Source organism: Chelonoidis abingdonii, chromosome 2 (genome assembly GCF_003597395.2).
Source record: "Chelonoidis abingdonii isolate Lonesome George chromosome 2, CheloAbing_2.0, whole genome shotgun sequence".
Taxonomy (NCBI): Eukaryota; Metazoa; Chordata; order Testudines; family Testudinidae; genus Chelonoidis; species Chelonoidis abingdonii.
In genome coordinates this window covers 91,457,225-91,482,485 of record NC_133770.1, presented here as the reverse complement: position 1 = coordinate 91,482,485, position 25,261 = coordinate 91,457,225, and the positions used below count along the sequence as shown (strand labels likewise).

At 43.2% G+C, this 25,261-nt stretch overlaps 1 protein-coding gene across 4 annotated transcripts in view; it reads right to left on the bottom strand.

Moving 5' to 3' along the window:
• GOLGA4 (golgin A4) overlaps positions 1-25,261 on the bottom strand; it is a 123,220-nt gene that overhangs the window by 11,366 nt on the left and 86,593 nt on the right. For all 4 annotated transcript variants that reach the window (XM_075062570.1, XM_032793185.2, XM_075062571.1 and 1 more), the window contains 4 exons: positions 19,386-19,499; positions 14,467-14,487; positions 14,180-14,248; positions 13,343-13,418 (listed from right to left, as the gene is read on the bottom strand). In XM_075062570.1, coding sequence (XP_074918671.1) covers positions 13,343-13,418; positions 14,180-14,248; positions 14,467-14,487; positions 19,386-19,499 — 280 coding nt within the window. The remainder of the gene's footprint in view (positions 1-13,342; positions 13,419-14,179; positions 14,249-14,466; positions 14,488-19,385; positions 19,500-25,261) is intronic.

Here is a 25,261-nt window from a genome sequence, read left to right as displayed (position 1 = left end):
ATTTAGGGCTGTCAATTAATCACAGTTAACTCATGCAATTAACTCAAAAAAATTAATCATGAATTAAAAAATCGCAATTAATTTTAGTTTTAATTGCAATGCTAAACAATAGAATACCAACTGAAATTTATTACATATGTTTAGATGTTTTTCTACATTTTCAAATATATTGATTTCAATAACAACACAGAATACAAAGTGTACAGTGCTCACTTTATATTTTTATTACAAATATTTGCACTGTAAAAATGATAAAAAAGTACTTTTCAGTTCATCTCATACAAGTACTGTAGTGCAATCTCTTTATCATGTAAATGCAACTTACAAATGTAGGTTTTTTTCCTTACATAACTGCACTCAAAAATAAAACAATGCAAAACTTTAGAGCCTACAAATCCACTCAGTCCTACTTCTTGTTCAGCCAATCACTAAGACAAACAAGTTTGTTTACATTTACGGGAGATAATGCTACCCACTTCTTATTTACAATGTCACCAGAAAGTGAGAATAGGAGTTTGTATGGGACTTTTGTAACCGGCACTGCAAGGTATTTACATGCCAGATATGCTAAACATTCATATGCCCCTTCATGTTTCAGCCACCATTCCAGAGGACATTCTTCCATGCTGATGACGCTCATTAAAAAAATAATGTGTTAATTAAATTCATGGTTGAACTCCCTGGGGAAGAATTGCATGAAAGGACATATGAATCTTTAGTGCATCTAGCACTTAAATATCTTGCAATGACCACTACAACAGTGCCATGTGAACACCTGTTCTCACTTTCACATGACATTGCAAACAAGAAGCGGGCAGTATTATCTCCTGCAAATGTAAACAAACTTGTTTGTCTGAGCAACTGGCTGAACAAGAAGTGGGACTGAGTAGGATCTAAACTTTTACATTGTTTTATTTTTTAATGCAGTTTTTTTTTTAATTCTACATTTGTAAGTTCAACTTTCATGATAAAGAGATTGCACCACAGTACTTGTATTAGGTGAACTGAAAAAAAACGGTTACCCACCTTTTAGTAACTGTTGTTCTTCGAGATGTGTTGTTCATGTCCATTCAAAGTAGATGTGCGCATGCCGCGTGCATACCAGCCAGAAGATTTTCCCCTAGCAGCGTCCGTAGGGTTAGCCCTGGCGCCCCCTGGAGTGGCACCACTATGGCGCCCTATAAAGAGGCCCGCTGACCCTCCACCCCCTCAGTTCCTTCTTGCTGGAGTGCCGATAGAGGGGCAGGAGGGTGGGTATTGGAATGGACATGAACAACACATCTCGAAGAACAACAGTTACTAAAAGGTGGGTAACTGTTTTTTCTTCTTTGAGTGGTTGTTCATGTCCATTCAAAGTAGGTGACTCATAAGCCTAGCCTCAGGTGGTGGAGTCGGAGGTCATTGCTGACTGGAGTACTGCACAACTGAAGGCGGCATCATCCCTAGCCTGGTGCATGATGGCATAGCGTGACGTCAACGTGTGGATGGTGGACTACGTGGCAGCTCTACAAATCTCCTGAGTTGGGATCTGAGCCAGGAACGCCGCGGAGGAGGCCTGCGCCCTAGTAGAGTGCGCCGTAACTGGAGGAATAGGGGTTTTGGCTATACGATAGCACTCCCATATTCAGGCCGCGATCCACAAAGAGATCCTCTGACAGAAGACTGGGATCCCCTTCATTCTATCTGCTGCCGCGATGAAGAACTAGGTCGACCGTCTAAACGGCTTTGTCCGTTCAACATAAAAGGCTAGGGCCCTGCAGACATCCAGGGAATGCAGCCTCCGCTCCTTATCGGAAAAGTGTGGCTTTGGATAAAACACCGGTAGGAAGATATCTTGTCCCATATGGAATTGGGAGACGACCTTGGGAAGGAAAGCCGGGTGAGGTCTAAGTTGGACCTTGTCCTTATAGAAGACAGTGTACGGGGGTTCAGATGTCAGTGCCCTGAGGTCTGATACCCTCCTTGCCGAGGTGATCGTTACAAGAAAAGCGACTTTGTATGACAGGTACAGCAGAGAGCATGAAGCCAGGGGCTCAAAGGGAGGACCCGTGAGGGCGGAGAGGACCAGGTTCAGGTCCCAGGTAGGAGCTGGTTGACGGACATGCGGGAATAGCCTGTCCGTGCCCTTAGGGAAACGACCAACTAGCGGGTTTGCAAACACCAAGGTCCCCCTTCTCCCGGGTGGAAAGCCAAGATGGCCGCTAAGTGAACTCAAACCGAGGAGAGGGAAAGGCCCAATTGTCTCAGGTGAAGCAGATAGTCTAAGATAATGGGAACCGGAGCCCACAACGGTTCCTGCCCTCACCGACCGGACCAGATTGAGAAGTGTTTCCATTTGGCCAGGTAGGTGGCCCTGGTCGAGGGTTTTCTGCTACCAAGCAGCACTTTTCTGACCTGTTGGGAGCATTGCATCTCCACTGGGTTCAATCACGAAGCAACCAGGCTGTGAGGTGGAGAGATTGCAAGTTCGGGTGCCGAAGGCAGCCCTGGTCCTGGGTGATCAGGGGTGCTCTGATGGACATGTGCAGGAGCAACATGTATCAATGTTGGCATGGCCACGCCGGTGCTATCAGGATTACATGGGCGTGATCCCTGCGGATCTTGAGAATTACCCTGTGTATCAAGGGAAATGCATAGAGCAGCCCTTCCTTCCACAACAGGAGGAAGTCGTCTGACAGAGACTCCGGGCTGTGGCCCCGGAGGGAGCAAAACCGCCGACACTTCCTGTTCTTTGAAGCAAACAGGTCTAACTAGGGACGACCCCAGAGCCGGAAGATTGAGCGCACTACGTCCTGACGAAGGGACCACTCGTGGCCCCGGAAAGACCAGCTCAGGGCGTCCACCAGGCCGTTCTGTTCCCCCAGGAGGTAGAACGCCGTCATGTTGTGTAACATTCTGAAAGCAAAAGTCTCACAGTGCGAGGGCGTCCCTGCACAGGGGAGAGGAGTGTGCACCCCTCTGCTTGTTGATATAGAAGACTGCTGACGTGTTGTCTGTGAGGACTGAGACACATCTGCTGGCCAGGTGGGATTGGAAGGTAAGACAAGCCAGACGAACAGCTCTCAGCTCCCTGACGTTGATATGTAACTTGAGGTCCTCCTGCGACCACAAGCCCTGTGTCCTAAGATCTCCCAAGTGCGCTCCCCATGCCTGATCCGAGGCATCCGTCACCAGGGAGAGGGAAGATTGAGGGGTGGCAAAGGGAACACTCAAGCACACCTTCTGTGGGTCGAGCCACCATTGGAGAGAGCTCAGCGCCACCTGGGGAAAGGTCACCACTGAGTCCAGGCGATCCCTGGCCGAGCGGTATACCGTCGCTAGCCAGGAATGTAGTAGGTGGAGCCAGAGTCTGGCATGGCTCACCACATAGGTGCACGCCGCCATGAGGCCCAACAGCTTGAGGCAGTTTCTTGCCGTGGTGGTCGGGGCGTGGTGCAGACCGAGAATGATTTCGGACATGGACTGGAACCTGGACTCCAGAAGATATGCTCTGGCGTGTGTTGAGTCCAGGACCGCCCCTGTAAATTCTATCCTTTGGGTAGGAGACAGGGAGGACTGGCCTCCTTTAAGAGGAGGCCGAGCTCAAGGAAGGTCCGCCTGATGAAAAGCACCTGAGCTTCCATCTGCTGCTTGGAGCAGCCTTTTATAAGCCAATCATCCAAGCAGAGGAATACCTGGATACCCCGCTTGCGTAGAAAGACCGCCACGACTGCCATGCACTTCGTGAAGATCCTTGGTGCCGCCAATAGGCCAAACGGGAGCACTGTGAACTGCAGATGGGCATCGGCCACAACAAACCTGAGGTATCGACGGTATCGGGGGATTATGGCAATATGGAAATATGCGTCCTTTAAGTCGAGGGTAGCATACCAATCTCCTGGATCCAAGGAGGGAATGTTCGAAGACAGGGAGACCATGCGGAACCTGAGTTTTTCACAAACTTGTTCAGCCGCCGCAAGTCCAGGATGGGTCTGAGGCCCCCTTTTGCCTTCGGTATTAGAAAATACTGGGAGTAGAAGCCTCTGCCCCTGAGCTCCTGAGGAACTTCCTCCACCGCCCCTGCTATGCGGAGGGACCGCACTTCCTGAATTAGAAGCTGCTCGTAAGAGGGGTCCCTGAAGAGGGACGGGAAGGGGAGGCTGGTGGGGCGGGAGGGAGGAGAACTGGATAGAATATCCCCTCTCTACCGTGCAAAGCACCCAGCTGTCCAACGTGGTTCGGAACCAGGCATGGAAGAAGGGGGACAGACATGACCCAAAGGTAGGGAAAGAAGGATCCTTAGTCCTGATCAGTAGGCCATCCTTGACCGTACCATCAAATAGGGGGCCTAGGCCCCAACGATGGCCTCGGTTGGCCGGATGGGTGGTGCTGGTGGCGCCTCTGCCCGTTCCTGCCCCATCTGCGCCCAACCTCTGGATGATTCTGAGGCTGGTAAGGGTGCGGGGCTGCTTGCGGCCTAAACTGCCTACGTTGGGTTGCCGGGGTATGCAGGCCTAGCGAGCGAAGTCCTTTAGACTATGCAGACACTTATCCGTTTTGTTCGAAAACAGCGTTTGCCCTTCGAAGGGGAGGTCCTGGATAGTCTGCTGGACCCCATAGGGGAGGCCCGAGACCTGAAGCCAGGCTCTCCGCCTCAGGACCAGATCTGTTGCCATGGAGCGTGAGGCCAAGTCCGCTGCATCTAGGCAGCCTGAAGGGAGGCTCAGAAGATGAGCTTTCCCTCTTCCACCAAGGCCAAAAACTCTGCCCTCGAATCCTGAGGAAGGAGCTTGGTAAACTTCGACATGGCCGAACATGTTATGGCCATATCGGCTTATGACAGCCTGTCGGTTGGCTATTTGTAATTCAAGGCCTGCCGTGGAGTACACCTTTCTACCAAAGAGGTCAAGCCTTTTGGCGTTCCTGTTCTTTGGCGTCGACCCTTGAAACCCCTGACGCTCCCTTTGGCTGGCTGCGTCTACCACCAGGGAGTCTGGGGAAGGGTGGGTGTACAAATGCTCATGCCCCTTCGAGGGCACAAAATAACGCCTCTCTGTTTTCTTGGCAGTAGGGGCCAATGAGGCTGGTGTTTGCTATAAGGTGCGGGACATGTCCTCTATGGTCTTGATCAACGGTAGGAACATCCTGGATGGTCCCGATGGAGCCAGGATGTCCACTATTGGATCTACGTCCACCTCAATTTCCTCAGCCTGGATTGCGAGGCTCCGAGCTGATCGACTGAGCAATTGCTGAAGGACCCTAGTGTCTTCTAGGGCCAGTGCCATGGCCGTGCCCGTGACCGCATCATCTGGGGAAGAAGAGGAGGAAATCACTTGCATCGGCCCATCCTCCGGCACTCGCAGTCCTTTGGGGTCTGGTGGCACACGGTACTGAGGTTGCTGGGCCGGTGTCGGTTCCAAATGCGGCACCGCGGCCGGTACCGGGGTCGCCAGTGAACAGCTTGGCATGTCTGGCAGCACCTGTTGAGCATGAACCATGGTTGCCGCCGGTGCCAATGCCTGGCTAGGGGGTGCTGAACTTAGATGCGGCACACCCCTGCCCGGCAATGGTGCCGGTGGTGGAGGCAACTGTGCCAGGGCCATCGACGCCGAGGAGACCGACGCTGACCAGGAGCAAGGACCAAACATCTGGCCCACCAACTGGTGGTAGTCCCAGGGGGTCCAAAACGGCCACTGAGAGGGTGGTTGCCATTGCTGCTGCACTGAGGTGGGTGCCGCTGGTGGCTCACTTTCGAAGTCGATCTCCTGCTCCACAACCAGCTGGAGTGATGGGAGTCTGCCTCTGAGTCTGAGGTCTCTGAATAAGAGGACCAGGGGGAAGTCGCAACCGTCGTCACCGGGGAGTGGCACGGAGGTGGGGAGCTCTCTCTCTGGTCTGGTGCCGCCCGGGTGGCACAGGATGGAAAGGGAGGCGACAGCATACCGGCTTGCCCCTAGACAGTACTGGGCGATGAGCTATGGTCGGCAACTCCCTGCCATGATGCAAGGAGGCCGGTACCGGGAGCCTCAGCAGGTCTGAGGCTGCCTCGAATGCCTCCAGCGTCGAGGGGGGACGCATGTCTCCGCTAAGGCCCGGGGATGATGGTCGCTCTGGACTCGACCGCCCTCCCTCCGGTGCGGGAGTTGACGGAGCAGCTGGGGGCTATAGGCCATCCTGTCCACTTGTACCAGTGGATGGTGTTGGGCTGCGGAGATCCTGGAGGGGCGATCGTTCCCTCACCGACCTCTTCTTCTTAGCGGGCACTGGGGAGAGCAAGTGGTGCCGCACTGAGGCCGACTTCTTATGACCCAACTCCCTCCGGTGCTGGGTTTTAGAGGATTTGGGCTGGGCCCTAAGTCCTGATGCCGGTGCTGGGGCGCTCTGCAGCGACGATGACGTGCTGGGCACCGCGTCGGCCGGCTTCGGGTCCAAAGGTGGCCACAAAGCAGCCTCCATCAGAAGAACTCTAAGACTTTGTGCTCTGTCTTTGAGAGTTCTGGGACGGAAGCCCCTGCAAATAGTGCACTGGTCCCTTTGGTGGCTCTCCCCTAGGCACCGCAGACAAGCAGAGTGCGGGTCACTCTTTGGCATGAACTTTCCGCAGTCCTTGCAGAGTTTAAACCCGGGAGACCCAGGCATGCCCCGTGAGGCGACAAGTAGGTGGCGGGGGGGGGGGAGGGGGACCCCCAACAGCAAGAACTATGTACAACTAATCTAGATAGACTAACTATATGCACAAACTATATACACGAGGTTTTTTGGACACTGCGAAACTTGCTATAAGCAAGTGAAGTTCCAGCTAGCCGTTACCGTGGTAAGAAGGAACTCAGGGGGTGGAGTGTTGGCGGGCCCCTTTATAGGGCGCTGTAGTGGCGCCACTCCAGGGGGTGCCAGGGCCGACCCTACGGACGCTGCTAGGGGAAAATCTGGCTGGTGTGCATGCGGCGTGCGCATATCTACTCTGAATGGACACGAACAACCACTCGAAGAAGAAATACTATTTATTTTGTTTTTTACAGTGAAAATATTTCTAATAAAAATAGTAATATAAAGTGAGCACTGTACACTTTGTATTGTGTTGTAATTGAAATCGATATTTGAAAATGTAGAAAACATTCAAAACTATTTAAATAAATGGTATTCTATTATTGTTTAACAGCATGATTAATCGTAATTAATTTTTAATCACTTGACAGCCCTAGTTTTATTTCATACGAATGATATAATAAAATTGTGTAATTTAAAAGGGCGAGCAAACAGGCTGAGGAAGTGAAGGTGATGGGGTAGTTGAGATGCAGACAGAATATATCTCCTGTTTTTAATATTCTTTCCAATTATATCTCCTTCCCTGATAGTGTGATATTATTTATATTATCAGAGTACCTACAAGCCCCAACATGGATCCCACTGTGCTACGTGCTGTACAAACAAATCAAAATGATCCTCCCTTGCTCCAAAGAGCTTACAAGGTAAGTATAAGATAAGAGACAACAGATGGATACAGATAAATCAATAGGGGAGTACAAGGAAACAAGGAAACAATATTGGTCAATGTGAAAGACAGTGGTGTCTGGAAGCCAGCAGCCTAACCATTGTCAAGTTTTTTGTAGGCATCATGGCAAAGGAGCATTATAAGGAGGGATTTGAAGGAGGATAATGAGGTTGCTTTGTGGATGTTTATGGAGAGCACCTCCCCAGCACGAGGGGCATGCAAGAGAGCATGAAGGTGCTCGTTTGAAAATGTAATAATTGGTAATGGAGGGTGATATTATTGACTAATGGAGGTGGGAGCCATCATCTCAGCAGTGAATGACAATGGATATGTAGTGAAGGGCCTTGAAAACAAAGACAAGCACCTTATGTTTGATGCAATAGAGAAAGAGGAGCTAATAGACAGATGCAACGAGAATCATCTTTGCAGCAACATTCTGAATGGATATGAGTGGAGGAAAGAATGCATTTATCAAGACCAGAGAAAAGGACGTTGCAGTAATTGAGATGTGAGACAATGAGAGCCTGAACAACAGTGTTAGCTGTGTGGATAGATTGGAAATGCCGTATCTTAGAGACATTATACAAAAGGAATCTGCAAGATTTAGACATAGAATAGACATGAAGACCTAGACAGAGACCCAAGGTGAAGAGGCTGCCCAGGTTATGAGTTTCAGAGTAGCAGCCATGTTAGTCTGCATCCATAAAAAGAACAGGAGTACTTGTGGTACCTTAGAGACTAACAAATTTATTTGAGCATAAGCTTTCGTGGGCTACAGTCAAGATCTTGTGCAGAGAAAGAAGTAGAGGCAGGATAAAATAAGGGTTGAGGAGCAAGTCTAATGTGTCAAAAAGCTAGCTAGGATTGAGGACATAGGATTCAATTAAGTTGTGAGAAGTAGAATTGTTTAGTTAGAAAGATGGCAGAATTAAAAGAGGAGAGAATGAATCTGTAGCAGAGGAAATCAGCCTGGTCACAGAATTTCCATCAGAGAAGCTCCTGAGCATGACCACAGGAGCAAAGGAAACTGCTGTTGGGGGTCAGGGAAATAGGCGGAGCCAGGGAAGGGTGAACTTTGTGATTAAAGAGTGGCGCAAAAGATTGAAGGGTGGAGGAGAATGAAGAACAGAGAGCATTAACAACCATATCAATGGAAAAAAGGGAGGAGAGGGTTAAGAGCAGACAAGGAGTCATCAGTGTTGATGGACTGAAAAAATCACAGAAAGGCCAAGTGACAAGGTGTGAGGAAGGGGGCTGATGAGCGATGCTGAAAGACACCAGATGATGTCTGATGAGAAAGAACTCAGCAACAGATATCGAAGAGAGAGCAGTGCTTGGTAAAGACCAAGTCTCTTGAACAGCCCTTTAGGTGAATGATAAAGAGTTGAACCAGGCTGCAGGTGGGCTGATGAGGTGAGGGTGAGCAAATGTGCAGCTAAAAAGTCAGAAGGGTCCTCCACAAGAAAGATGAAGTCACAGAGGATTTGGGCTGGAGACTGTGAGTGGAGGAAGAGAGAACTTGAAGTCAAGATCAGAGGAAGGCTGATGGGAAGGAGTTGGGTGGACAGTAGATGAAAGCGACATGGAGGGGGGAAAGGACAGAAGAGTCTGATGCAGTGATGTTTGAAAGAGTGGGAAGAGAAAAGCGGGGGGGAGGGTTGAAGCAGCTAGAATGGAAGAAAAGCCCAACAACCCCAATCATGGTCTGATCCAGGGCAATACCACTGTAAGATAGGGCAGCTGCAGAAGTAGTGTCAGATGAAGAGATCTGAGAGAGCCAGGAGTGGGAGACAGCAAGATATGAAGAGGATCACAGATCTTTTTAGATATGTAGTAGGTGTTCCAGAGACAGCAAAAGAAGGGAAAGATGCTGGGGGGCAGGCAAGGAGATGGGAATGAGATTAGGAATGGTGGTGAGAGAGGGCAGATGTGATGGGAGGTGGGGATAAGGGAGGGCTGAGGCACAGAGGAGGAAGATATGGATGTAGGAGCTACATTTATGCTGACAGAAGAAGTGGGGGAAGATTGGGTGGAGAAGAGAAGAGGAGCAGGCACAGCTGGTTGGAAGTGTAGAGGGGCAACGGTAGCCAAGAAGGGGAAAATGGAGCGGGGGGAAGGGGGGGTTGATGGGATATGTTATGATGCAGAAGAGGGGTGTGGCAAAAGCCACTGGAGAGTGGCAGACGGGTGATAACTTTCTTAGTCCAAATTTATTAATTGTGTACACATGGTCACCTATGAATTCCTCATAAGATTACTATACTTTCATTTTCCATATGCTCACCATCCATAAGAAATAAGGAAACCATTTTTAGCAACTCAGAATAGTGATCAGAATTAAAAAGAAGTCTTTATTTAAAACAGCTGTTCAGTGGTTTCCCTTCACTAGAGATCTGTCAAAATTCTCTATCCAAGAGATGAAATCTTCTCCTCTGATTAGAAATAGTATAGTGACTAACTGCTCAACTACTGTTTAAGTGTCACCAGACCTACAGACTTTGGTTTTAACTGGAGCCTCAGGGAGATCACTTTACCCACATCCTATTGGTGTGTATTTAGAATCAACTGCAGACCTTATATGTTGGCAGTATCTTCATCTTCTCATTACAGATATAAAATATTCCTGTCTACACCTAGAAATCACTTTGCTTTCAGATGTTTCCCAAATCAAGTTTAAGTTGTTGCATTAGTGGTAGAAGTTCTCAATCTCAGTGTTGTTACATGCATTGGCAGTATTTTCATATTCCTTCTCTACTCAAAATTTGCTTTCTACTTAGAGTACTTTTCTTCTCCAATGTAATAGTTTCCTGGCTTTAATCAATTACAGACCAAGTTACTTATAATGAAAGGAAAGAGATGTGCCAGATTGTCTGGATTGTGCCTCTTGTGATTTCCAGCACCATCATCTGTATTAATCTGACTCAGCATTTTTAAATTACTTCATTTGAAGTGAATCCAAAATGTATAACAGCAAAATCCATTAAATTACAGTAACACAATTACCAGTTATGCGTGTTTATCACAGTTTATGCCATACTGGTATAATCCCCATTAAAATCAAGTATGTTCAAAGTACGATATCTTTTTACACGTGTTGGGGTTCACATTGTGTTACAAACTTCACCTACTAATCAGTAAATCTTTAAAATCTAGATATACTCATTTCCCTTAAATTTTTTTTATAACAAAAATCTATACCAAGAAAGATAAAAGACTAGAAAATAAAACTATAATGTATTGAAGACTGAGGATTAGTCTAACTAAGATATATTAATATAAGCACTTTTACACCAGCAAACTTGCACCCAAGTTTGGATGTTTTGTTGCTTTAACTATATCAATTTCTAATCCAATATAGTAATAACAAAGGTGTGCTTAGACTAGACCTAATTCTAGACACAAGCAAGGTCTTCCTTTGGAAATGTCACTCTTATTCAGCTTGTTTCTTAACTTTTTTTCAGCACTTTCCCAAATGCTCGACAGAATGGACATTTAAGAAAAATTAGCTTCATAGATCCACAACAAAAGGAGCAACTTCCACAAAGTGTACCCACTAGAAATCATTGATCTAACACAAAAGAAAAAAAACCTATATTCTTGAAGAATAAACATTCTTGTGTAGTTACATATCCAAGTTTAATGAGCAGCTCTCAGGAAACCCACAAACAGTTGTAAAATATATTTTCACATTTTGGGTAAATGCACAAGTTTCCAAAAAGCTAATTACTTTAGATATATAAAAAAAAAGTGTGTATTTTTAGTATTACTTCCAATTTAATTGTAAGGAGTTTTTTTTTTTTAATTTTAAAACAAATCCAAAAAATCCAAAAGGAAGCAGCCAGTGCGAAGAACAAGATGTTTATCACAACAATCATTACTCACATTAAGACAAAAGAATGCTGAAGTATATTACTTTATACTTCTAGCCTTTGTGTTTGTTCTTAAATTTTGATACAGGAAAGGGCCACCGAGTTACCACAAAAATCAGTGTAACTATTTAAAATCTAATCTGAAGGATGCTTTTTTTTGATAATAGAACGTATGAGCCATGCTGTAGCATGGCTTCATTAGCTCATCCACATGAAACAAAGTTTAGTATATTTTTCTCATTATGTCACCAATATAGTTTAGCTAGCACAGCTGAGCTTGACAATTCTTTGAATTATTTTCAATGTTTTTTAAATAAAGAAAACATTTATGGAAAATGATGGAACATATTCAATTATCTAATAGTGGTTCTCCTCTTCTCCTGACTTTGATCACATCACTCTCTGCAAGTATTTTTTACTGGCAAGCCTTCTGCAAGAAATTCAAACTTCTTGCCTCTACTCTCAAGGCTTGACACAAATCTCCTACCACCCATATTTCAGCACTTGGCCTTAGAAGGCTTAAATTTTGCCCATTTTTATGTCTCTTGTATTCCTGAACAGGGGATGTGACTATTACTTCTCACACACTCGAGAAAGTGCTAGGTACTGAACTTTTCCACACCACTCTTATTTCTTGGGAAGAGTCATCCCTCTAAAAATTCTCCTTTTCTTCTTTTGTTTAGCCTTTAGTTACTGTTCCCTCTATTTGTCTGTTCCCACTATTCTGACCTTTTCTTTGTCTTTGTCATGGTTACTGAGTTTTTTAAGACCCCTACCAGTCTTGGGTGCATCCGTCAGGTGACAGCCTTGGCTTCCTACACTTTATGACAGTTCTATTATTACAGCTCTGGGCTGCAGCTCCCCTCTTTACCAATTGTGTTAATCAAAGAGGCCCAACTGTGTTTGGCACCTATATGCCTTTTTCTCCAGAAGCCTGTGACAGCAGCTAACTAAAGTGACTCAGAACCAGCTTCTTCAAAATAAAGTAGCTTTTAACTACCAAAAGGAACACAGCATTTAGGAAAACAGGTTAACACATGGCCTTACCTAAACTTAACCTCTCTATCCATAGTTCAGGTAGGTCCAGCCTAATCCTAGCTCTCTCTTGGGAAACCCAGTCTGATTGCTATAGTCTGCATGTCCCTCTGTCAATGTGTTTTTCTTGCCCAACTGTCAGCCCTCACTGACCCTCCTTGGCAGTCTCTGGCTATCCAATCCCCACCCCTTTTCTAGACCTAGGGACCTCTAACATTTTTGTGTTCCCTCTGATAGCTCTTCTCAGCCTCGGCAAAATAGCTGTCACCTGGCTGGGGCCAGTCACCTCTTTACCACTATAAATCTGGCTATTATATGTGAGTATTACTTGGGATGCTCCATCCTAGACCATTATTTTACCTTTCCTGCTTGGTTACTTTAACAACCTCATAGTAAGTAACAACATAAACACAAAGACATGCACCATATTCATTCAAAACAACAGATATTTACCTGTTCATCACAGTATTTTATCTGTCCAAAGTAACCTACGAGATTCCTGAGGCACGGCTATGGTTTACTGAGTGCACTGCATCATGCATGTGTATAGGGCTACATAATAAAATGCCACCCCATAATCAGACCATAGATTTACAATCACATACTTTCAGCTTTGTGTTTCACTGATTGCTGCTTTTTTGTTCTGTTTATTCCTGACTGTAGAGAGAAATAAAGCTCTCATAAGCTCTAGTAGAGAGGTTACAAAGCTCTTATAGTGGTGACACAATAAATACAACTATCACAAAATGTTCATGAAATCATGTGACAGCTCTATTAAGATCTAATAGGACAAAATATAAGCAAGATTCCATAGTAAATCTCACAGGATCTTGCACAGCCATTATGCAGTTACTGAATGTCACATTAGACAAAAAGATTAATATAACATTTTCAAACTATGTGAAGTGTGACCATTTCCTTTAACGGACTGTTTTATTTACTATGTGGGGAAATAAGTTTTCCTTACCTCTGTATGGTGATCCAAAAGCTGTGACATAGACGTTTTTCTCATAATTTTTCACCTGGTCTTTCAGTATATGAATCTAAACAGTCACAAAAGGACAAATGATGAATATAAATAATTAAAATTAAACATAACTGAAATGGCTTTCAGATACACAACATGAACATCTCAACCATCCATGTAAGCGGGATGATTTGTTTGTTTGTATAGAAAGAAAACACTAAAAACTGTTTCCATATGGGACTATTCAGAGGTTAAAGAGTACAAAAATATGAAAATTACATTTTAAGGCTAGCTGTTAAACAGCATTTAGCTCTACTGTGGGAGGGGAAAAAAAGAATAAATTGCCATGGCTTGAGATGGGACACTAGATGGGGTGGGCCAGTACTCTGAGGTTCTTCCAACTATTCCCTCTCAAATGTTTATCTGACTGGTTCCTGTTCAGGGTACAAATGTGGGGTCGAGAAGGAATTTTTCCCAGGTCAGATTGGCAGTGACTTTGGAGGGGTATGCGGTTCACCTTTCTCTGATGCACTGTGTGTGGGTCACTTGCCAGACTTATCCGAGTTCTTATTTAATCAATTCCCTGCCACTGCAAGGACCTCAAGCAGTGCTGCACCGCAGTCCCCACATCTGTCTGCCTGGGGCGCATAATAGTTTACCCTGCTGCAGGCTGTAATACTTCGGTTTAATTTGGGTTGTTGCGTTTAGTGCATGTGTGGCACTGGTGCTAGCCTGTGATGTACAGGAGGTCAGACTGGATGATCTGGTGGTCCCTTCTGGGCGTAAACTCTATGACTTTATGAACACTATTTCTTCTTATTCAAACAAGACCCCCACCTGTTCTATGAACTCCTGCTCTTTCAACTTTGAATCATTGACAAGAGTTGTCTTCTGTGCTAGCTGTATCTGAAAGAAAAGCCACATATGGGATTCATCAATCGAGTGTTGTACATACACTGCACATTTTTGAATTGCAAGTACATTTTTTTCTTGTTAAACTTTTTTCCCCCTTTTCATCAATTAATATATGCAATCCTAAAAACACCACTTCTAATTACAAGCCACTGAGGAGCACAATATAAACATGCAGATAGCACAATGAACCAATGAAATTCAAACCTTACCTGAAGCTCTGTTATTGTTACCTAGAACAAAAAAGACACAATTAAACACAAATGCTTTTCATTTGCATCTTTAGATATAAAATGTAAAATTACCACAATACCTTTCTAAAAGAATTCATGCCAGAATGAAGAATTACTCTGGACAAGAATGCATAGATGTTAAGAGATAGTAGCAGTCGATTAAGAATTAATCAGCCACCTAATCAGGATTCTTTGTGTTTGTGACTGATGACAGTAATAAGGATCAAAATCACAAAATTACGTATATACTCAAATTTAAAAATCAAATCCTGTAAATGTACTTCATCACTGTTACGTGTATCTAGAATGACTAACGTAAGTTACGCTTTGAATAACATTGGAAGGAGTATAACCAATTTATTCAGCTATGGCCAATTAACTTTATTTTAACGTAAAGGTGAAGAAGCTAATATGTCCACAAAACAGATACTGTGTAATGAGGGTAACTGAATGCTCACAGAATACAGTTCAAAGAAATTCTATTGCTGTTAACCTTACTGGGAATACTATATACTTTAAACACTCATGCTATTGATATACACCTCTACCTCGATATAACGCTGTCCTTGGGAGCCAAAAAAATCTTACCGCATTATAGGTGAAACCGTGTTATATTGTACTTGCTTTGATCCACCAGAGTGTGCAGCCCCCCCGCCCCCGGAGCACTGCTTTACCGCGTTATATCCAAATTTGTGTTATATCTGGTGGTGTTATATCGAGGTAGTGATGTACTTTGATTTACATGAAACTCCAATATCACTTTAGGACGGAATCTGGGATGCATTCTAAGACTCATCATGTCCTTATAAAAAGCAGTATAACGTGGGTCTGCCATTAAGGTACGTAGATTACTAACCCTTCTAGCACAAGTGATTGCTATCATAAGAGCTGTCTTCACAGAAGATGTAACAAAGAGCAGCTCACTAGAGATTCAAACAGGGGAAACATAAGTTGCATTAAGATTCGAAGTTCAAATTTCATGGAAGTAGACTGTCCCATACTGGCAGATACAAATTCAACACGTGCGGAAAATGGATTTTCCATTAATGGGAGCGTGAAACTCTGCTATTGTGGCTAAGTGGATCTTAATGGAGGAGACAGACAAACCCAGTGCTTTCAAGCGTAGTAAATATTCTAAAATAAGTTGCATGGAGGCTGAACATGGGTCAATAGTCTTATCTGACATCCATATAACAAATCTTTTCCACTTAAAATTGTATTTTTTCAGTTCTCCTATCCTTCCTTTCAGATCCCTTGGAATTATTGGATCCTCTTGTAACAGAAGGACCTGAAGTCAGTTTTGTCATTTGTTTCGGCCTAAGGAGTAATGTGCTGCAGATAGCACAGTGTGCCAGGGAATGACTCTCATCTTGTCATTTCAGACACCAAACATGCACACCAGATGGCCTGAAAGACGGCCTGGCATGACACACACCTCTTAAACCCATGCTGCTTTTCACTGAGATCCACCAAAAAGAACTAGTAAGTATTCCTATTCCAAGATAAAACCCTAATCAAAAACTATTCTAACTAACTATAAAACTTTTTAACAATAACTAATCTAAAAAGGCACTTATTATTACTATGGATATGCAAGATCTGGAGAGATTCATGTCCTTTCACTGCTGCAAGTGAAAGGAACTATGGCAGCAATAGGCAACACATCCTCTTTTATAGCCATGCTGTCAGAATGTTCGCAAACACTGAGAGTGAGGGTGGGAGGAGTGCATGAGTGCTGTAAGGGCTTATCTACACTGGCACTTTACAGCGCTGCAACTTTCTCAGTCGGGGTGTGTGTGTGAAAAAACACACCTCTGAGTGCAGCAAGTTTCAGCACTGTAAAGTGGCAGTGTAAACAGTGCACCAGTGCTGGGAACCGCATTCCCAGCATGGTAGCTATGCCTCTCGTGGAGGCGGGTTTTTTTAGAGCGCCATGACTATGCAAGCCACTTTGGCATTGCCAGTGTAGACTAGCCCTAAAAGGCACTTCTACCAGAAGGTTTCAATGTATCAGCTCCACTTATCAGTACATCCCCCAACAGTGGGAATATACAGAGGACACTAGATGACTCTTACTTACTAAGTACATAAGATTTTCAACTGTGCCCCAGGATGAAATGCAGAAGGGAAACAACTGCTTTCATGGGCCCTTCAGATCAGCAAAACAAGATTCCTTAACATTCAGATTGCAGGTGAGAAGTTCCTCTTCTGCATTCCATAAAAGATGTGCTTTTGGGGAATGTGTTCCCTGTGGAGCTCAAACTCAACAGGAGCAGGAGCCTGCCTGAACAAGAACCTTCTCTTTCCTGTTAGAGTTCATTTCTAAAAGTTTCAAACACCCCAGTTGAAAATTTCAGACATTGACATTTAGTGAATAATTATTTTATCTGTCATGTCATAGAATTAAAAACAAATGTTATGGCAAAAATATTATACTTACTTTAAAACTAATTATACTATGTGCAAGCTTTGGTTTAGACCTACATTTACCTAGTGTAGGAAGTGTTATAAGAAAGCCATTTATAAATTAGACAGATGTGAAGAACAATAGCCAACAAATATTAACCCCATAAGGAGTAGCTTTAACTTACTTGAACCTGAAGACTAAACAGTTTTATTAACTTAGCAGAAAAAATAGCAAAAAGGAAAAATGGAATAAAGAATATGGATAAAGTACAGAAAGAGCAAGAGAAAATGAAGAGTAGTAAGAGTCATAAAATATTTTACTTATACAGGTTCCAAGTCCACTTAAATTTATGCAAATACGTACACAGTTCATGTGAATTTATATAAATATATATGGCCTACTGGCGCCGCACAATTTGCTTAGCCAACCCCTCAGTGTTGCAAAGGTGCATCATTACATTAGGTTAACATCAAAGCTGGTTTCATAGGAAAGCAATGCCAAGGTGAAAAGGGCTGGGAAGAAGAACAAAGGGCAATAGCAAAACAACTTCTAAACCAAATAGGAGGGAGAACCACACCCCCAACATACACCTCACAGCCACACCACAACTTGAGTAACAGAGTGTGAGAATGGTGTCCTAATAACTAAACATCTGCAAAACAAATGGAGCTCCATTTACACAAGGTCAAAAGGAAGGCATTACAAATATTAATCCGACACATGAAAACAAAAATAATCATCAGTGACCTTAAAATGTCTTCATCTGAATGTGAAATAGATCATCATCAAGTGTTGCCTGTTCAAACAATTGTAGCATTTCTCCATCAGGATAACACTGTGTAATGAAGGATCACTCTCAGTGCATCAGCAAATAACTTATGAATGAACAAATATGTACCAATATCTATGTAAATAAAAAGTTCATATGTCATCAGCTTGGAGAGATGAACATGAAGTTTGTATACACACTGTCAGAAAATTTAAGTGGGTATATCTTTATGTAGAGACAATTTGCAACAAAACAGATTTTACATCTCTATGCCATCTTTGCACTTCTGTGGAAAGTTAAATGTATAAATGTAAGTAAAAAAACACAGTTGCTGGCACATGGATTTGATGTGATCTGCATGATCTATAAATGAACACGATGATATATGCTGTATAGCAGTGGTTCCCAAAGCCGGTCCATGCTTGTACAGGGAAAGCCCCTGGCAGGCCAGGTCGGTTTGTTTACCTGCTGCGTCTGCAGGTTCGGCTGATTGCAGCTCCCACTGGCCCTGGTTTGCCACTCCAAGCCAATGGGGACTGCGGGAAGGGTGGCCACCACACCCCTCAGCCCGCGCCGCTCCCCGCAGCCTACACTGGTCTGGCGCAGCAAACTGCAGCCAGTGGGAGTTGCAATCGGCTGAACCTGCGGATGCGGCAAGTAAACAAACTGGTCTGGCCCGCCAAGGGCTTTCCCTGAACAAGCAATGGACCAGCTTTGAGAACCACTGCTATACGGGATTAAATGACTGCTTATTTACAGAATATTTGTTTGACATTTAAATCATTGGATTAAATGAACAAAACATTAGACCTAGAGAAAAAATTTTCTGTTGTGTCTCAATACTTTAGGGCTTTCTAAAGAGCGTATTAAAAAAAAAAAATCACAGTATTTGGCATATTACTATTAAGAGGTGCAATAGGGCTGGTTTACAATAGTTTAATATAAGGCCTTTTGCTTTTTCTATATTCAATAAAAATCCTTAATGATATATATTTAATATGCCCATTATACTATTTTTGTAAATTAATTTAAGGGGAAAGAAAAAATTAAAATGTATATGATCTCTCAGTCAAAATCACACAAAGTCATTTTAATAACATCACTGATGTAATTTATGATGCTCTTGCTGAGGTATCAAATACTTCTAATGCCTCCCATTGGTTCACAGGCAAAATGAGCATTTTCTGTCAGATGAAAAGAAAAGTTGTCCCTCTCAATAATTTGTATTTTCTCCCTATTAAGTGTAATACTAATTTTAATACTTATATTCTATAACAACTACATTTTGGTCCTGTTAATCTGCCTTTATGAAGTGTACATCCATCTTGCCATTAACAGAAAATTGTTTAATATCAGCCCCTGTTTGAGGTAGAGAAACATTTTTATGTCCTTTTGAATTTCAATTCCAAATTTCATAGAATCAAAATGGGCTATTTTGCATCCTCCTGAACAAGTTACAAGTCCTTCCAGTGTAAAGTCAAAGTTTAAAAACAAAGGAGCAGACGGAAAAGCCAACCAATAAGCAAACTATTAAAACAAGATCAAATTAAATACTGCACAACTTGTAGCAAACAGATTGGTCAAAGAATTCAGAATTGCACAAGAAAGCCAAGACCTGATATATAAATATAACCCATGTCAATTAACAGCTACTAGAGGGTCTCATGAAAACTGTGAAACGAATTCCTAAAGTTACAAGTATAAATATTAATGTCAGCTCACTTCTTCCCTGCGCCTATTCTCCTCATCTGCCAGCTTTTGCTTGTATTCCTTCTGCAATTCCTCCAGCTGTGTTTGCAGCTCATTTACTTTTGCTGTCATTTCTTCTTCACGAGCCTTCAGAATGAAAAATAAGTGCATCAATTTACATAATACACAGTGAATGTCTAAACACTTAAAACCTTCTCACTGGATTAGACAAAAAGCACTTAAAATATAGATCAGCTTCATACAGAGAGGAAAATAATAAACTTGAAATGCAAAGGCTCTCACCGAAAGTTTAGGACTATTTAATTTATATTACCATGAAAATGAGGAATGACATTTAGGGACTTATCACATAATATCGGCAAAAGTTCAATTGTCAAACACAAAACCAATTACCATATATACTCATTCAGTAGCTCGTTCATTTATAAGATGATCCCCCCCCACCCCAATGGATAGGTAAAAATAGCAAAAACTGTATGACCCTTTCATAAGACGACCTTGTATTTCAGTGGTTGGAAAACTTTGGCTCCCAGCTGTCAGAGTAAGCCACTGGCGGGTTGGAACATTTTGTTTACCTGTAGCGTTCACAGGCCCGGAGCCCCTCAGCTCCCAGTGGCTGCGGTTTGCCACTGGCGCCATTTCCTGCAGCTGCTATTAGCTGGGAACAGCAAACCACGGCCACTGGGAGCTGAGGGGCTCTGTGCCTGCAGACGCTCCAGGTAAGAAAACAACAATGTATTAGATATTCAAATTCAATGATTCCATAGAGTTTAAAATCATCAAATTTTGGTGTAGACATATTTATAAGCCAACCCCTGCTCTTTGATGCATCACTTTTTTACCAAACATATTCGGATTATAAAGTAGTATATACGGTAGTTAGCTTTTTAAAAATTTTTAGTAAGGATTATACATCTTTAATGAGTACCAAAAAAGGCATTCAAATGATATTCAATATTTCTAGAAGGTGTACAGTAGGCAGATCAATGTAAGCAAATAGAGATTTTGTGAAAGTGACATGTCACACAAACAAAATTTTCTATACTCAATCTCTAATTTATTGGCAAAGATTGGGGCTTAATCATGTCGTCTCAAACATTTTAATTCTCTCTACGGTTGTGCTAAATCTCTGTTCTTGGAACTTCACTAAGGCCCTAACGCTGTGGTCAAGCCATTTTTCATTCAGGAAGTTAGACCATCTGACCTCTTTTCAGACTGCATGACTCCCTATCCACTGAATTTAATTCAAAATTGTCATCTTCGTTTTCAGTGCTATTTTTCCTTTCCCTTACTTTTCTGACCATATAGCCCATTTCTCCACTTGGTCATTCTGCTCCTCCAATATTGGTTTCATCTATTTCATTCCAATGACTTTTTGCTGATAGAAAAGGGGTTTTCTTTTTGTGCCCCACTTATCAAGCTCCAGACTTTTATCTATGAGCTATTGAAATATTACCCATCCAGCCATGCAGTCAAATCTGTTTGGTCCAGTACAAAATTGACACCAAATTTCTGTATCTTTCCCTTGCTTTGGTCCCTCTGCCCCAGGTGGCGGTGCTTTGGTGCCCTTTCCCCTAAAGTGGTGGTGCTTCGGCTTTGCCGCCCTCCCTCCACCCCTTCCTTGGGTTATACAGTAATTTTTATTGTCAGAAGGGGGTCACAGTGCAACAAAGTTTGAGAAAGGTTGATCTACTCCATCCCATTGCGCTGAGCCAGGATTAAGTACATCTATAGTAGCAACTGTTCTCATCATACTTACCAAAGACTGAAAAGACAAGCAACATCATTGTGTAGCAGTGAAATAGATGATCCCTATTATGAGTTTCAAAATACTTTTCCTGGCTTGAAAAGCAGAATAAAAGTCTCAAGGTCCTTTGTGTAGCAGTGCACACCCTAAGCTACTAGTCCTGACCCCCTCTTTTTTTGGGGGGGGGGAGGGTGGAGGACGGGGGACAAGATATACACACCAGTAAACCTCATGCTTTGCCCCAGAGTGAGTATCCCAGAAGTTTGAAACTGTCTGTCATACATATTACAATATAATTCCAACATTAAAATGTCAGTAAAGACGCAGTTGTAGAATAGTGCATTATGATACCATTAATCAGACTATACGCTAAGCAAAGCTATTTCCATTTCATTAAAGGAACATCACTCACTTAAAAAAATGATTGGGAGTCTTCTGTTCCCAAATTTCTTAATGCTTTTAGCTTGTCGACTTAATTAATGGTCCCAATGTCAATAAATCACTTATTTACTTCTCACCAGCATTCAAAATTTTAGAAACTATTAATCTGCCTCCGATAAAGATAGCCAGTAAACACAAAGCATTTTATCAGTATAGCAGAATCAGAAGCGTATAGTTTAACCGTATTGAGTACTATCAATATTAGATCTGACTGGAAACTGGAATTTTTGTCCCATTGAAAATTTAAGAATCAGAAAAAAGCTGTCCCATTTCCGGAAAAAAAGTAAAAACCTCAAAGTTTTCCACAGGATAGAAATTTTTTTTTTTTAATAAAAGATTATATTTCATAAGAACTAAAACGGAATCTTTGGCTTGCGAGCTGCTTGCCTGGAATGCTTGTTAACCTTTTTTCTGCCTTCCAGGCAGGCAGCTGATGTATTATTTTGATTTTCCCAACCAAAAACAGATTTTTTTTTTTAAATTGAAATTTTCCCAGAGAAAATTTTGATTTTTCAAAAAGTGCATTTTCCTTCAGGAAGCCATTCTGACGGAAAATTCCCACTCAGCTCTAACCAATATGCTTGGCACTTTACAAAAGACACACAAGGGGTGAAATTTTAAAAAGCACCTAAGTGACTTAGAAGCCTAAGTCCTATTGACTTTCAATGAGATTTAGACTCCTAATTGCTTAAGTCACTTTTGAAAATACACTTATACTTTTAAGGGCTGGTCTTCACTGCAGTGTTAACTCACGTTATAATGTAAGTTGTCCACACACAAAACCCCTTAGATTGAGTGTGGTGGTGCATTTAATTCAAGCTGACTAACCTGTAAGGGGACACAAGCTACAGCTAAGGCTGGTACAATACATCAACTCCTAACACAATCACTCTGCAATCCAATGAGTCTGTGTACTTCAAGTGTTAATTTACAGTGTGGCTGAACTAGGCTTACTGAGAGGAGTTAAATCAAGCTATCTATGTTCGAGTTAATAGTGCAGTGAAGACACTGCCTGAGAGCTTCTCCCTTGGCTGGTTAATTCACCTCCCTTAGAGGTGATAGCTATATCAATGGGAGAAGCTCTTCCTTGACACAAACTGTCTTATGGGGGGTGGCGGGGGAAGAAATTAGGACAGAACAACTGTGTCACCTAGAGCTCTCCCACCAACAAAAAACTTCCACCCCCAAGGCGTGACAGTAGCTTTGTTGGCAGTAGAGCTCTCCTGCCGAAAAAGCGCTGTTCACACCAGTGCTTTTCATCGGTAAAATTTTTGTCGTTCGGGGGGGGGGGGTGCCTTTTCACACCCCTGAATGACAAAAGTTTTACCAATGAAAGGCCCATGTAGACAAAGCCTGACACACAGAACAATCTGTATTACAATCTGTAACCCACTAACCCGCCCCCACCTTTTTCCTGTATGACTACAGGAGTGTTAAGGGGCCACTCCACCTTGAATGGTCCCTCAGAACATGTGCTAACTACAGTAAAAGCTGTGTTATCCGGCACTTCACCAACTGGAAACCTCTATAAACAGGTATTTTTGATCTGTACTGAAATTCCGGTTTATAGTCCAGCTCTGCACACTGCCCCTGCCCCAACCGCTAGTTATAGCTTGACTTTAGGAAAGCTTTTGATACTGTCTCACATGGCCGTCTCATAAACAAACTAGGGAAATGCAACCTAGATAGAGCTACTATAAGGTGGGTGCAAAACTGGTTGGAAAGCCATTCCCAGAGAGTAGTTATCAGTGGTTCACAGTCATGCTGGAAGGGTATAATGAGTGGGGTCCCACAGGGATCAGTTCTGAGTCCAGCTCTGTTCAATATCTTCATCAGTGATTTAGATAATGGTATAGAGAGTACACTGATAAAGTTTGTGGATGATACGAACTGGGGAGAGGTTGAAAGTGCTTTGGAAGGTAGGAATAAAATTCAAAATGATCTGGACATACTGGAGAAAGTAAATCTGGACTGAAGTAAATAGGATGAAATTCAATACGGACAAATGCAAAGTACTCCATTTAGGAAAGAACAATCAGTTGCACACATACAAAATGGGAAATGATTGCCTAGGAAGGAGTACTGCGGAAAGGGATCTGGAGGTCATAGTGAACCACAAGCTAAATATAAGTCAATGGTGTAACGCTGATGCAAAAAAAGCAAACATCTTTCTGGTATGTATTAGTAGGAGTGTTGTAAGACAGACATGAGAAATAATTATTCCGCTCTACTCTGCGCTGTTTAGGTCTCATCTGGAGTATTGTGTTCAGTTCTGGGTTCTTCATTTCAGGAAAGATGTGGAAAAATTGGAGAAAGTCCAGAGAAGAGCAACAATAATGATTAAAGGTCTAGAAAAAATGACCTATGAGGGAAGATTGAAAAAACTGGGTTTGTTTAGTCTGGAAAAGAGAAGACTCAGAGGGGCCATGATAACATTTTTCAAGTATTACAAGGAGGGAGAAAAATTGTTCTTCTTAACCTCTGAGGATAGGACAAGAAGCAATGGGCTTAAATTGCAGCAAGGGAGGTTTAGGTTGGACATTAGGAAAAACTTCCTAACTATCAGGGTGGTTAAGCACTGGGATAAACTCCCTAGGGAGGTTGTAGAATCTCCATCATTGGAGATTTTTAAGGGCAGCCAAAGGGAGCTGTGGGGACAGCAGTGCACAGAGTTGTTTGGCCTCTGCTTAGCTGCACCTACATCTAGGAGCAGCCGGGACAGGTTGCCAGTTGTGGTGAGCCACCCAAGATGAGCACCCCCCCCGGATCTGCCACTCCCTCCCACACCCCAGCCCACTGCCCTGAGTCCCCTCCTGCACCCAAATTCCCTCCCAGAGCCTGTTTCCCGCGCCCCCTCCATTGCCCCAACTCCCATCCCCACATCTCTTTCCACACCCAAACTCCCTCCCTCTTAGTTACCCAGCATTTTTCATGTACCAGCACCACCCATTCCCCCAACGTGTCGGATAAAACAGATTTTACAGTACTTATGTTAATCTATCTGTTCCATTGTGCGCTTAGAGTGGACGTTCAGAGTACCACTCAGAGTACCTTTCCTAGGCCTGAACAAGAGCTCTATGTGGCTTGAAAGCTTGTCTCTCTCACCAACAGAAGTTGGGCCATTAAAATATATTACCTCAACCACCTTGTCACACAGAACAAAAGCATTTTCATTTTTTTTTTTTTTGGTAGCAGCATTGTGAACAGAGTGCAGTGGGGCATGGTGACAAACTGGAAACCAGAGAGAGAGAGAGAGAGAGAGAGACACGTTATAGTAAGAGATGACCAAGGAGTGGACTAGGCATTAGCTGCAGAGATGGAAAGGAAAGAATGTCTTTTAGAGATGTTACCAACAAAAACAAAGACAGACAGGATTTGGCAACAGTTTGTATATCGGAGAAAAATGAGAGCAAAGATTCAATTATAACAATTTAACAAGAGAAGACTCTAGGCACGATTGCTATATTGTGTATCATAAACTATGATGTGTACTTTGTGGCTATGTCTCTGCAGACCAATAAATAAATTTTGCCTAAGCCCTGCCCTCCATTTTTTCCTCACACTCCAAAGCAACTTGTCTTCTCTCATGAAAGGATCAGAGGGGTAGCTGTGTTAGTCTGGATCTGTAAAAGCAGCAGAGAATCCTGTGGCACCTTATAGACTAACAGACGTTTTGGAGCGTGAGCTTTCGTGGGTGAAT